This window comes from Alnus glutinosa, chromosome 13 (genome assembly GCF_958979055.1).
Source record: "Alnus glutinosa chromosome 13, dhAlnGlut1.1, whole genome shotgun sequence".
Taxonomy (NCBI): domain Eukaryota; kingdom Viridiplantae; phylum Streptophyta; class Magnoliopsida; order Fagales; family Betulaceae; genus Alnus; species Alnus glutinosa.
In genome coordinates, this window is record NC_084898.1 from 24,564,192 (window position 1) to 24,579,413 (window position 15,222).

The 15,222-nt window shown below is 38.3% G+C and overlaps 1 protein-coding gene across 2 annotated transcripts in view; it reads left to right on the forward strand.

The window, feature by feature from the left end:
* LOC133854422 (uncharacterized) overlaps nucleotides 1-15,222 on the forward strand; it is a 79,104-nt gene that overhangs the window by 755 nt on the left and 63,127 nt on the right. For both annotated transcript variants that reach the window (XM_062290623.1, XM_062290624.1), the window contains exons 2-9: nucleotides 3,053-3,156; nucleotides 5,348-5,482; nucleotides 5,574-5,624; nucleotides 10,275-10,369; nucleotides 10,465-10,582; nucleotides 10,980-11,081; nucleotides 11,177-11,365; nucleotides 11,453-11,613. In XM_062290623.1, the coding sequence (XP_062146607.1) occupies nucleotides 3,053-3,156; nucleotides 5,348-5,482; nucleotides 5,574-5,624; nucleotides 10,275-10,369; nucleotides 10,465-10,582; nucleotides 10,980-11,081; nucleotides 11,177-11,365; nucleotides 11,453-11,613 (955 nt within the window). The remainder of the gene's footprint in view (nucleotides 1-3,052; nucleotides 3,157-5,347; nucleotides 5,483-5,573; nucleotides 5,625-10,274; nucleotides 10,370-10,464; nucleotides 10,583-10,979; nucleotides 11,082-11,176; nucleotides 11,366-11,452; nucleotides 11,614-15,222) is intronic.

Genomic DNA, 15,222 nt, shown 5'->3' on the forward strand with positions numbered 1-15,222 from the left:
CTAGTTACGTTTGCTCTATCATCCCAAAAGGATTAGTCAATTTGACATTTTCCTTGAATTCCTAATAAAACCTAGTTTCACTTGATAATTAGATAATGTGAGACTTAGCACTTATAACTATCTTTATAAATCACCGACTCTATGTGGGCTACTCATCTTCTCAATATGGGACCGGGGTGTTGCAAACTCCCCCTCTTAAACTTCTAAAGTCCTCGTCAGGACCACACCATGTAGCGCTCCAATACCACATGCCCTGACGTTACTAGGTGACTCTAATACCATTTATAAGGATCCAAGGAAAAAGTGCTAACCACATCTTTGCGCTATCACTCTAAAAGGAGTAGCCAATTTGGCATTTACCTAGAATTCCTTATAAAGTTCAGTTTCACCTAATAACTTGGTAATGTGGACTTAACACTTGACTATCTTTATATATCATTCAATCTATATGGGCTACTCATCTTTCCAATATGGGACCGAGGTGTAACAACTGGTATTTATGAAGTGGGTGCTTTACATTTTATCATGAAACACCCACAGTAGAATTTGAAAAAGCGAACTATGATGTTTCAAGGCTTATTCACATCTATGGCCATCTCATTGTTAGGATTTTAGAGAAGATTGTAGAGGGTTTGAATATGACTTTCCAATGAGATGGTCATTGTTCTCTCATTTGTTTTGGGCCAAACCTCTCTGGTACCTTACTGGTGCATCTCTGTGTGTCATCTAGGTCTTGCTTTGCTTACCTTCTTGCCTATGTAGATTTCGTACTAGGATAATTTGTGGTTGCGCTTCATTCCTAGCTGATTTTGAAGAACGCTAGTTTAGACGCCAAGTTGCTAAACAATGAATATCTCAATGTTAACAACAATAAGGATTAATAAAGTTATCAACTTTCAATTCAAACACCACATATGAATACCAAAATCAAGCAAAAATCTTTTGAAAAACTCTTCAAAAGTAATTCCACCCGGGATAGCTAAACCTAGAAAATCAATCCACTATAAAAGAATAAAGAGATTACAAGTTGTTAACACTTACAAAACCTTAGTAGTTGATACACCATTGTACCAGACAAGTGACCCACTTGTTCTTCCAGAACTTCTGGACAATTCTTCTACTTGATCTCCTCTTTCAATTCCGAAACTCTGGTGGCTGAAAGGTGTTTATGATCTTTGTGCGGTTTAAACAAACACTTTTAAGAGAGATGCAATTGAAAGAACAAAACCTAAACTTTCTCTCTTAGCACATGAAAAAAAAGGGGTCTTTGTTTTCTGAAGACAATGCCTTGAGTCTTTTGAAAAATCGTGCTCTAAACGCCCTTAAATAGACTTAAGAAAGTAGCCCTCAAATTTGAAAGTCGGTTTTTGAAATTATGCATATTTTCGGTCCTCGTTCGAACGTGGCCAGGGTTTCTCAGCTTTTCAATGAGTTTCTTAGCTTTCTTAGGCGGTGGGTTCGAACGGGATTGCAGACGAGTGCAAATGAGTTATTCCGCCAAAAATTCGTCTCTAGCTCGTTTGAAGGAGTTGCATTGCCAAAAGCTCATTCGACCCCAACTGCAAATGAACTATTCTGTCCAGCTTTTCAGTCTTCTTTTTATAGCTCATTTTGACTTGGTAAACATTGGAATTAGAAATTTTTTGTGAAATACAAAGTTGTAGAATTTTGAGTCAGCTTTCCAATACCACCAAGTTTGTTTTCATCTTATCTCGGAATCAAAAGTTATGATCATTTTAATCCAACTAGGTCAATGTTGGACGTCATGAATACTTATGTTTTGGATCAACTTTTGCTCGGACTTAACCTAGACTTAAAACTTACAACCAAATATGTTTTGATGCTGAATTTGCCAACATTAAAAACCTAACAGATTTCATGCTGCTGTTTATTTTCATCTGGCTATAGCTTTATAACTCAATTTTCATTCTTCCCAATTTTCTCTGGTGCTCATGGATGGTTGTATGTAGGGGAGAAGTTGATTGGAGATATCCAATTTTATTTTATTTTATTTTTTAAGATTTCATAGAATTTTACATGGTTTTAGCTATTGTTTGTTCTTTCTTATTTCATTAGTTCTTCTCTCTTAAGTACTTTTGTACTTTGAAGGCCCCTTCTTGGCGTCTATTATTTGATTTACTTATCTGGAAAAAAAAGGTGTGTTGTGGTCTCCTTTTTATCTGAAAGTGAACTCTTATTCTACTTGATTTTCTGTTGTGGCAAAAGGAGGCAAAAAGTTTTAAAGAATTTATTTGGGAAAATATCAATTTATTATCCTGAGTTTCAGGTTAGCATCATTTTTTTTTTTTTTTTTCCCGTGGATTTCATGTTTTGCAATTAGCTCCATGCGTTTAATTTGAGTTTCAACTAGATCTTTCCATCCTTTTTTTTTTTTTTTTTTGTCAATTAATAAAAAGAAGTAATGAGAAATCTCAATTATAGTCCTAAAAAAATTACTTAAGAAAGTAAAAATGCAAAAAAGTGAAAAAATAAAAAGGTTAGTAGGAGAGGATGGTCAAACCAACCCTTAACTTTAGGGAGTGTTGTCTGGACACCCTTTCTCACCAATTTTTAAAACATTTTTCGCATTTTTATTTTTATTAGTTTTGATACTTTTTCCTTAAGGGTATAATTAAGATTCACATGGATTCTGATAGGAAATTGATGGAAGTGTTATTTGAAATTCGGGTAAAACGTATGGAGCTAATTGGAAAAATTAGAAACTGATCTAAAACTTAGGGTTGGAGATTGATTTTATATTGAATTTATTAAGTCTCTAAGGGATAGTTCAATCGGCTAGGACCCCGCCACATGAAGTGGAGTTTACTAGTTCGAATTTCTCATTCCTCTTCCCTTTGGGACAAAAATTACTTATCCAGAAAAAAAAAAGATTTTATTTATTAAGTTTCACACTCGCTTTTAATTTAAGTGTATATGATCATAGTTTTCATTTCTTTTCTGGTATAGGGATATTATATTGTTAAGCTTATCATATATGATATTGTTTCTTAATTTAGTTAAATCTTCTTTTGTTGCCTAAAACATAAAACAGGGAATGTAGAGTTAACAAATATGCAGTTGAAGCCTGAGGCACTCAATGCATTAAAGTTGCCGGTGAAGGTCAAGGCGGGATTTCTAGGATCTGTGAAACTTAAGGTTGGTCGAGTTTCAGTCTCACAAGGTCAATGTATATCATTTTTTGAAGTATGATTGAGTTCAGATATGACTGGTTTATACTTTCATGATTTTTTCTATGGCAAGGTGGCATTTCTAGTTGACTTTTCTTATATTTTCTGAAATTGTTTGTGGTGGTGGAGTTGGTTTTGCAATTGTAGCATCCATTTGAGCATGAGTATGTAAATGTACATAGCTAGATATGTGTTTGTGTGATGCTATTTTATGCTTGAACCTGGAAGCTATATGTAATGGATTCCTGGAAAAAGCAATCCCAAAGATTTTGGAGAAGGGTGATTAACAGTGACCGTTGAACGCATCATCGCCTGCTTTAAATAAAGTATTTTCTTCCTTTGGAGTTGTCTATGGCATGCTCTTCGTATTTCGGGGAAAAGGGGGATAGAACTATGGCTTTCCTCTCTGCCCTTGATGAGGAACATAGGCGATGGGATATGATTGAAGATTATGAGCTTTAGGGGCTTAGGGTTGGGTTGTTTTGTGGGTTGTTCCTTATTGGGTCGGTTGTGAGGCTGTTGCCTCTTGTATACTCCCTGTGTACCAGGGGCGCCTTACGCTGTTTTCTAATAAAATTGCAATTACTTATCAAAAAAAATAAAGTATTTTCTATGGTAGCATCTGATATGTTGTCGGAGTAGAAGATTATCAACAAAGGCATTTTAGTTTGTTGTAGATTCTTGGATTCTTAAGAAAAGTCAACTAGTCAAGATCATGTGAATTGTTTTAGTTTGTGGCATTTCTAGTTGACTTTTAACATTTAATGATGGCATGTACAAGGCTCAATATTGAAATAATTTTAGATCTTTGCTTTGACTTTGTTGGTTCCTCGTCTTGACTTTTTAAGAACAGGTCCTATTTATTTTTTCCTTGTTGGAAGGTGAATTATAGAAAACTAATTTCCTAAGCATTGTTATCTGAACGGTTTGCTTCTCATACAACCACAGGAATTCCATGCCTCTCACTCACTTGGGAATGGTAGAAAACCTACCACCATTAAGTTGGATGTGGAAACTTGCATTAGGCAAGGAAAATGGCTAACTTATATTGGCTGTAACAAGATATAAGAAAGAACCTGCCGTTTGAATCAGCTACTATGCACTATAAACAAGGGGTCTCCCTCCATTTTCTATTATGAAAGATTTGTGGAATGTTGAAGATACTACGAGCTGATGTATGTATATATATTGGTGGTGGAACAAGAAACTAGCTTGGATATTTGTTAACTTGCTCAAATCTTTTATGGACTGTAAAAGAGTAATTAAGATGCTGAATCTAATTGTAAAATTCAAAGGTATTTTCTCCTGTTTACTTGGGAGGTGAGGGGAAAAGATGAAATTGTAGGCATAGTTGTCTACTACAACTTGATTACATTTGTTCAAAAGACACACACACACACAGAGATAGCTATATATATTTGGCCTAAGATGTATCGAGGAGCTGGGTTGGGGACCTTTAGGTAGCTCTTCAACCATTATTACTTGGATTAGGTATAGGAAGCTCGGGACATGGGGACCTCGCGATAGTGATTTTGGCCTTGTATGTCCTTGGGCTCTCTTGTAAGTAGGTGCATTTCTTTAGGCAATTGGTTAACCAGACTGCTTACCTAATTAAAAGGACTTATGAGTATTTTTCTTAGTGAAAGGGTTGTTGGGTGTTCTTTTTCTGGTGTCGTTCCTTGTAAATTTCTCTCTTGCTTAATATGGTTGTGTTCTTCATCCTTCCATCATTAGTTCAGTACACAAAAATACACAAAATAGTTGTTTGGTCATAAACAATTATGCTAGAGGTGGTTGATAGAGATCTCTGCCATGTTGAAATCCTCTCTCTCTCTCCCCCCCCCACTCTGTACTCCGCCCCCTTCCCCCTCTCTGTCTTGGGGGATGGGGACGGTGGTGGACGAGTTCAAGGGATGTTTACAACATAATTTGCAAACTAAAATTGTTATGCATAGACGTTCACTGCTATTGGTGGGTTTGAAGTGAACGACTTATTGTTGAACTGCCAAATCTCACCTTCTGAATTCTTTCTTATTCTCCAACCATTTCCCATTCCTGATTGATTTGGAGGATTTTCAGCTGAGTATCATATGCATACTGCTCATTAGCAGCTAAGATATGCATGTCCTTAAAGTGGGTTTTTGATGTTTCACTCTAAGGTTCCCTGGAGCAGGCTTGGCCAAGATCCAGTTTTGGTGTACCTGGATCGAATTTTTTTATTAGCTGAACCAGCAACTGAAGTTGAAGGACGCAGTGAGGATGCTGTCCAAGAAGCTAAGAAAAGCCGAGTGCGGGTAGGACATGATGACCTTTATGCAAAGTAGACGCTATTTGCCCAACAAAATATGTTTGAGACTAATTAATGCCTTTTCAATTTTGAAATAGGAAATGGAAATGAAGCTGTTGGAGAGAACACAGCAGTTGAAGTCTGAAATGGTAAGATTTAAAATTAATATGATTTTCTAGATATTTGTTCTTTTTCTGGTTAGGTGTTTCTCTTGTATATTTCTGTACTTGGGTTGTGCCTTTGTGCTATTGAATTCCATTTACTTATAAAAAAGAGAAATTTAGTGCCATGTAAACTTGCTGCTTACACTTTTTGCATGCATGTATCCATAGTACCTATGCATTTTTGTTAGTATGTAAGAACGTACATATTTGTTGCATATATGACTAGATACCAAAACATGTTCCCCTTCTTATCCAGCTATCCCAACACTTTACACCTCTGAAAAAGATTTGTTTTGATTAGCGGAAGTACGATTATATAAGAAAAAAAAGTTTATTGGAAGCAGGAATTGTCAAGTGAAGCACTCGTAATATGTTAACAGTCAAACTTATATCATATGCGCATACATAGCCATATATTTTTTGGTGTATAAGTATGTGCCATTCATGAAAAACAGAGAAGAAGGTGGTGTGTGTGTGAGGCATTGCATATTTAATCAAACTTTTAGAGCTTAATATTTAAATAAGCATTTGATGAATCTTTAAAATATCATTTAACCAGTCATATGTTTGGAGTGTATAATTATATAAGTACATTTTATTAATCTGAAAAATTTCTTTAAAAGAATGATAAGAACTATGGCACTTATGAGGCTGAAGGAGATGAATCAATTTCCTTTTACACAACCATACTGTAACTGTTCATGTTACGGTAGTAACAATTTGTGGCACTTAATTGATGCTCTAGATTTTGGATACGATTTGTGATCTTTTACTTCTCCTTTATTACTTTACTGTCCCCCTTACCCTTCTTAGTCTTTTTTTTTTGGTGCCGGGAGGGTGGGCGGGGGGGTTGGCACTTCTGTATGCTTCTTGTGCTTGGTTTATACTCCCTTTCAATACACTAACAAAAAATTTGAAAATAATAGTGTTGGGATTTTTTGTCTGTGACAGTTGATAATAAATACATCTGGATTTTCTTTGTGAAGGTTTGATATGCAATATTGAGATGCTATCTTAAGCCTATAAGCTTGAGCGGGGGGGTTGGCACTTCTGTATGCTTCTTGTGCTTGGTTTATACTCCCTTTCAATACACTAACAAAAAATTTGAAAATAATAGTGTTGGGATTTTTTGTCTGTGACAGTTGATAATAAATACATCTGGATTTTCTTTGTGAAGGTTTGATATGCAATATTGAGATGCTATCTTAAGCCTATAAGCTTGAGCTCAACAATATTATATTAATTAATCACTCTTGTTATTACTGTCCGACCACTTAATCAATCACAAAACTTATTTGTGAGTATTCCAAAAATTCGCTTCCTTTTATGTATGACTTCGTACCACATCACCAAGTGCTGTTCTGGTTATACATTTGAATGGAAACTTTTTTTAAATAATTTGAGTGTTGAAACACCACCATCCACTGTTTACCATTAGAGCCTTTACACAACCATAGGTGGAGCTAATGTGGGAGTTGTTGTCACTCCTATTGTGGGAGCCACCAACAACACGTATAGTCACATGGAACACTTGCTCTTTTGAACCATCAACTTTGATATAACTTTTGGGGTTTTGGATTTGTGAGAATTGATAATGAACGCCTTGGAGAAGATACAACATGTTGGATACCACCTTAATTGAAAAGTTAGGTTTGTACTGAAACAATAGTATATTGACTACTCATTGTTGTTACTAATATCTGATACTGGACTTGGCCACTAAACCAATTATACAACTCACATGTGAACATATAAGCAGATGTACATATATATGAAAATAATTCATGATTTTATAGTCACTTATACTATCGTTTTCAAAGGTTCTCTCCCTCATTCTATTTTCCCCTATTCTCTAATTATGGAGGAGATGACCTACTGTGATGGTCATTGGTTGGAGTGATCCGAGGTGATCCAATTGATTGTTTTAGTAGTTCCTGGACGAATTGAATAAAAGGTCAAATTTGAAGTATAGAAGTTTTTTAGTATGGCTTAGATAAAAAAAGGTTTTGAGTATGTTTCTATTGTTTTTGAATTGCATAGGGTGATCATCTATTAGATTTGGTAGTACTTTGGATTATTTGAATAATATTAGGTTTTTTACTCAATCTATAGAAGGTTTAAAGGTATGACATTTTATGCCATGTTTCCTGTACCCTTATATTGTTTCTATTCTAGTCGTCTATATACAGTGAATCATCAGTAATCGGGTGTTCGTTTAGCAAAACTTTTGAGAGAGTGCTTTTTGCTTTTTGGTTGTGATGTGACATAAAGGTGAAGGTAGTTTTAAGTATTTTGTTAGTGTTTTGTATTATAAGTTGTTTGTTACCTAAAAAGCGTTGTTAAACTAGCTCTAGATTTCGGTGTTTGGCAAGTAAAAGCGTTGTTCGTTTGGCAAAATTTCTCTGAAGTTGGGTCAGATTTCGTCTCTTCTTTGGGGGTGGCTGCATTGGGAGAAATGCTCCACTTTTCTCTTTCGGTGATGTCGAAGAGTGGGGCTCTCATCTACCCATCCGAGTCCAAATCGGTTATGAGATATCATCGGAGATTGAAGGCAAAAACTGCTCAGATGGATACGCTCTGTTTGATGAGGCTGTGACAGCCCTCAGTGTTTTGACAACGTCGTTTTTGGGTGCTTCTTCTCAAGCCTTGGGCGGGACTGTGGTCTAGTCCTCGTTGATGTCAGGTGGGGGAGTGGTCTGTAAGTCTCCTCCGTCTAGCTCTTTGGCGAGGATTCCTTCTCCCGGGTGTTTCCTCCCTTTTGAGTGGTGACGCTTCTCCAATCGCTGAAAATGGAAATGAATTCAGGGTGAATGGTTTGTCCCAATCTCAGAAGTGGCCAGTAGGGTTTGATCCGTTTGGGGAAGTAGTTGTGTGGGAGCAATGTGATGAGATTTGGGATGGGGAGGCTGTTGATTCCCCGTACCCTTTGGGTGTTCTTCCTTCCAGCATGGCTTTGGATTGGGAGGTGGCTAGCGATGAGAATGAGGATTCGTCCTTGGCGATTCTGGATGCCTTTGAAGAGGACTTTCTTTGGAAAGTTAAGGTTGCTCGTCCGTAGTTCAAAGGCAAGAGGGAGATTTTGAATTTGGTAAGCTCCATCAACTACGGTGATGCAAGTGCGTCCACTCGGCAGAGGAAAGGGAAGGCTCACGTGCGGTAGCGGGGAATGCTTCTTGAGGGTTCGGGTTTGAGGGTTTTTGGTTTTTGAGGGGTTTTTTGTTGGGTTTTTTTTCCTTTCTTTCTTTTTGTAGGGCTGTTCCTTGTGGGTTTTGTGTTTAAGGGCTTAGGTCCTTGTGGGTTTGTTCGGGCTTCTCTTTGTGGGCTGGTTTGATTATTCCTGTGTATACTCTATATGTACTTAGGGGCGCCTTACACTTTTTAATAAAACATTTCTTATAAAAAAAAAAATAAAGATTTCTAGGACTCTGATATCCTTTCCATATTCTCCAAACTAAACCTTCTTGTTGTTAATAATCTACTATAAGGCTACATGATTGCCAAGTTTTTTTGTTTTATTTTTGAGACTTGTCCACAAGAAACCTTTTTCTGCTAGTGATTTTAGTACCGTGATACTGGAGGAAACTGTACTGAAACTTGTGTGGCCAAATCCAAAGAGTTTTCTAGGGCAAGGTAGTAAGGTGCCCTCCGATTATCGATTATTTCTTATGCTTTTAGCCTCTTGTTACCTTTAGCAGAATTGAACGTATGGAAGTTAGCTGGTCCTGTTGTTTTTGTATATTCCAACGTTTTTGATATTTTAAGCTAGAGAGCTCTAAAGTAGTGAGAATGCTTCTTGATATCTGACGGCGTGAGCAAATAATATGCCTAGCTACGCATAAATGCATCGAGTCTAGTGCTACGACCCAAGAGCTTGGCCATCCCTATCTTTCTGTATTGCATTTCGTGTGCTTGCAATTCTCTTTTCTAATTTTTTCATGTGCATGCATGCATGAACAAACACATTTGCTTCTTTTGAATATTTTTCTAGCATCAATCAGAAAATTAAAATTGTGGCACTTTATACGGACAAAAATTATGTCTATGCCACCAATACCAAACTGTTCTAGCCATACATTGTTTTTGCTTACCTTGTCCTTGTTCTTCGGGTCCCTCTTGGTTTGAAATCTTGTTGCTGTTGTACTACTATGAATGGTATGTGTTAAATCACTAATTATCCCAAAAGCTTAAGCTTATTGGAAATTGTTGATTTAATCATTTAATTAATCTTCTAATACTCTCCCTTATGTATGAGCTCAAACTTTCCCTCAATAAGTGAGGCCCAATACGTTGAATATTTAATTGAAATGAGATGTGAATGAAGAAACAAGATTTGCATTCAGGACCTTTGCTCTGATATTACAGTAAATCACCGATTATCCTAAAAGCTTAAGCTTATAGGAAATGGTTAATTTAATCATTTAATGAATCTTCTAACAGTATAGAGCTCAGCTGATCAGGCAAGGTTCATTTGATTTGAATTATTATGTTCTTATGTACTTGGTACTTCTATTCCTTAAAGTCCTATGTGCTTGGTCAGTCCTGATTTAAACTTGCTTTAACTAAACTATCTCTGATGGACATTTACTTGGGCTAAAATTTTAACATGCCTTATGCTTTTTGTTTTTGTCCTTGAAGAACAAGTCATGGGTGGGGTCCCTGATCGGCACTATAATTGGGAATTTGAAGCTTTTGATTTCAAATATTCACATTAGATATGAAGATCTTGAGAGGTAAAAAAAAAAATTTAGAAAAGAAGAAAAAAGATAGAATATGGATATATCATTTCTTATTGACCCGTGTTGAATCCTTAACTTCCATTTTGTAGCAACCCTGGCCACCCTTTTGCAGCTGGCATAACCTTGGAGAAGCTCTCAGCTGTGACAGTTGATGATAATGGGAAGGAGACTTTTGTTACTGGGGGTGCACTAGACCGTATCCAGAAGGTTCTTATTTTTGGCATTGAAATTTTTTTGACTAGTGGAAAAGCTTTGGAATCATGTTTTTTCTTTGTATATATGTGCTTTTGTGTGTGGGGGTACAAGGCTATGGGATATTTTTTGACTAATTTAAATGCTCTTCTAATTTTTCGTAGCAGAATGAGAAAGATTCTTTTATTAGCATAATATTATAAATAATTGTAAGCTTGATTTTAATGTTTTGAAAACCTAAAGAGCTGGTTGCAAGCATGCATTCATTTTCGATGAATCTCTTCCAAAAAGTAGCTAAGAGAAATTGACCAAAAGAAAGCATTTTTCCCCATGAGGAATAAAAGTTGGGTATGTGGCTCCATATTTCTGTCTTTATTGCTGTCTTACTCTTTCATTCCTCATCGTTTTACAGTCTGTTGAACTTGATCGTCTTGCACTTTATTTGGATTCTGATATTGTTCCATGGCATGTGGACAAACCATGGGAGGATTTGCTTCCTTCAGAGTGGCTTCAGGTATGTCCTTCAGTCTCTTTAATATAGTACATCTGTATTATGTTTTACTCTTTTGGCAGCCCAGTCATACTTGTATGGTTTACCATGAGAATCAGATATTCAGATTTGGTACTAAGAATGGCAAACCGGCTGATAGTCTTGTGAAAAAGCACAATTACATTCTGCAACCGGTTTCTGGGAATGCGAAGTACACAAAGATGCGGCAAAATGAATTTGCTGATAGCACTCAGCCTTTGCAGAAAGCAGCAGTAAACTTGGATGATGTGACGCTGTGTCTATCAAAGGTTCAATTTATTTTTCCACTTCATGCTTTGTGATGGCAGTGGTAGGTATTAATTAGTCTGAAAAAGTTGGGCATTATTGTTTTGCAGAATGGGTACAGGGATATTTTGAAATTAGCTGATAACTTTGCTGCCTTTAATCAACGGTTGAAATATGCCCATTACCGTCCGAATGTCTCTGTGAAATCTGATCCGAGGTCTTGGTGGAAGTATGCTTACAAAGCCATTTCTGACCAGTTGAAGAAGGCAAGGTATCTAGACTAATTAATTTTGTTATTTTGTCTCTTCATATTTAAGGCATGCAAGATGTCGCTGTCCTGTGTAGTTATAAAAGGCAATAATTTGTTTGCTTATCAAGGGGAAAAACCTTGGTGATGAACATTCAACCTCTATACTTGTCAAGAAAAGAGGATAAAAATCTTCAATCCTATCAGTTTGGAGTTTTTTAAAAATATAGAGAAGCTTCAACCTCCAAGTTCTTTTTCTTGAGTGTTGTGATCAGTTACTATAACTCTCTCTCTCTCTCTCTAGACCTTATTCTCTCGGCGGCACGTTTAGGCGCGTCCCGCCTTCCCTTTGCACAAGTGTCTTTTCTTCGTTTCTTTTTTCTGCTCGCTGGAGTCTGGGTGCTTGTGTGTTGGTCTGATATGATGGTATTTGGCGGTGGCTGTGTACTGGGGTGGTGGTCGGCAAGGTTTCATTGTATTTCTAGAGGGATGCATAGAAGCTGCTGGAGAAGTTGTGCTACTAAGCTGAGAACGGTGGTGACTTTTCTTGACTTTCTTTTCTTTTCTTTTCTTTTTTTTTTTTTTTTTTGGGGGGGGGGGGGGGGCGGGGTGAGGAGTTTCTTTTCCTCACCAACCCAATGGTGGCTTGTTGGCTTATGGTGTGGGTGGCGCACCTCCAGCGTCACTGGGTCAGCTGCGAGTGTAAGGTGCAGATAGGAGATCCTATGTGGAGGTGTTAGGCCGAGCGAGGCTAACACAGGGGGGCACTTTGGCGCTAGGGGTGTCGGCGGCCTTGGGTTCCCAAGGGCAAAGCATCGCGGTTCCTTTGGGCCATGCAAAGACAGCTGTGGCTGTAACTTTAAAGGTACAAAAGGACATTGATCGAGGGTGCAACATTGTAGTACCAGGTCCATGTTTTCACGCTGAAGCTAGCGACATGGTAGGTTGAGAGAATTTCCAGATTTAATTGAGGCCCTTAGTAGTTTCAGAACAAAGTTGGAGGATCTCTGAGGGGTAAGTGGGCCGGGTTTAGCAAAAGTGGATGAGGTCCTGTTTTCTATGGGGTCGAAGGATTTTTAAAAAAGCGGATAAAGCCAATTTTGTAAAGGAGAAGCCCAGTTCATCCCTGCTGGCCAGTACTGTTTCAAAATCAGTTGTCGTTGTGGATCAGGTTTCAGTAGAGGGTGTTGCGGGCTCGTCTATAGCTTATACCCATTCCACTTCAAAACCAAACACAAAAGTTCATAGCCCAAAAGTTCATATCAAAGCCCATCGCAAGTTGAAACCTCCTTTTCATGTTAAGCCCACTTTTAAGTGGGGGAGAGTGACACGGGTTGGGGAGAAGCCATCTTCGGCTATTGACTCAGGCCCGGGAGTGGGTTAGATGGCCACTAGCTCCTCTCTATCTAGCGATGATCCAATGGCTTCATCGGTTATCCTCGGCGGTGTGGGAGGTGCTCAGGCCATGTCAGAGGGCTTTGGCGATGCAACGTTGCCTGTTAGGGTTCAGTCGTGCGCGGTGAAGATTTTCACTACCCAGTTTCAACTCATCTTTCCCCTCTCCCACAGACGCAGCTGGTGATGAGATTATGTTAGCCCCCATCATCTCTGGGCTTCTCGATTTGACTATTGGTGGGAAGGATTGCAGGTCATGGGCGATGCCGTGTGTGCTCCGGCAAGATGGCTCGAGCAAAGGTAGGATGGATGATTCTTTTTGTTTGAGTAGTTATGGTTTGAAGGCCATGGAAGCCTCTGTAGGGGTAAAGATGACCCATGCTTCTAAGATGGGTTTTCTGAGAGTCATTCCAACTCCACTTGATTCGGAATGGGCTATGATTGTTAAAGCGGGAAAGTGGGTTCCCCTGCTTGACAAGGGGAAAGTTGTTGTATCCCCTGGGACAGATGGGTGTGTTGTGGGTGTGATGGAGAGGAGCAATTCTTTTGATGATGGATTTTCGCCTAGTTTAGAGATGGAGTGTTCTTGGGGGTGAAACCCATATTGCTAAACTCTTACTCCTCATTAGAGTATGAGACAGTACAGAGATTAAGTCATCCGCTTGGGTTTTGTAGGAAGTGAAGGAAATCAGGCATCGAGTGGGGATATCGTGTCGTGAGGTTTTCGAGGAGTTTATGGCCTTCCTCATAGCTATGGAAGCGAGCCATTATAAGGAGTTGGTCTCTAGTTCCAAATTGGGTAATAGAGAAAACAAAGAACTAAAAGGATTATCATGCTCTATTAATGCTTGGTTATTATGAAGCTTAAGTTGTTATCTTGAAATGAGAGAGGGTTGAATGACAAACGCTTGTGGAATGTTTTATTTATTCGACCCGTACATGATTGGGAGATGGAAGAGGTTTGTAGATTTTTTGAGATGTTGTATTCTCTTAAAGTTAGGTGGGAAGGTTTTATCTAGTTCTAAACAGTCTTCGTTTATGTGGAAAAGTATTTGGAAAGTTAAGGTTCCCCCGCGAGTGGCTTTCTTTGTGTGGACGGCAACTTTAGGGAAAATCCTAACTTTGGACAATTTACGAAAATGAACATTATTGTGATGGAGTGGTGCTACATGTGTTAGACTTCTGAAGAGTCCATTGATCATTTGTTCTTGCATTGTATGGTTGCTATAGAGTTGTGGAGTACGATCCTGCAGCTGTTTGGTGTGGTATGGGTGATGCCGCGATCGGTGAAAGATTTGTTGGGGAGTTGGAGGGGGTAAAAGGGCAACCGAACGTTGATGCCGATTTGACGAATGGCTCCATTGTGTTTGATGTGATATGTATGGAGGGAATGGAATGCACGCAGTTTTGAAGATTGCGAGACTGGTTTGAGTAACTTGAAAAAGCTGGTTATACAAACTTTGTTTATGTGGAGAGTGAAAATACAGTCTATGTCTGAGTGTTTTTATTCTGATTTTCTATATAGGTGCTATCTTTTCTCTTTGAATTAGGGGTATCATGTATACATCTTGTGCACTATGGGTTGCGCCCCTCTGCGCTTTTTGGAATATACTTTAACTTATAAAAAAAAAAAAAAAAAAAGAGTCAGAAACTTATTTAGACAGTGGAAAACAAATATTACATGCTTACAGGAATCTAAGCTGGAGTTTGTTTCCAAGGGTGTAGTGTGTAGTTTGTGGGGGATGTCCTCACATGGATTGGTGTTATTCAGGTTTTGAGGGGCCTGTGGTGGAATCTTGTGGGATTGGAGAGTGGTGGAGAAAAATTGAGGAATGTATGGGGGAATTTATTGTGGCTTGCTATTTTAGAAATGTTGAAGATGGCTGCTCTTGGGCTTTTGCGTGTCTATGGGCCTAACTTTGATTGTGATAAGAGGTATTTATGGGAGGAATTGGCTAGCTTGATTAGTTGGTGGAACTTGCTGTGGTGCATTGGGGGAGACTTTAATGTCACTCGTTTTCCTAGCAAAAGATCAAGTGGTGCTTGTCTTTGTCCAACTATGGTCGAGTTCTCAGACTTTATTTTTGATTAGGGCCTTATAGATATTCTTCTTGTAGGAGGGACTTTTACGTGGTCAAATAATTGAGAGCAGCCCTCTTGGTCTAGAATTGATAGGTTTCTTGTTTCTCTGGATTGGGATGCCTAGTTTTCAGATCTGTCGCAAAAGAGGTTACCTAG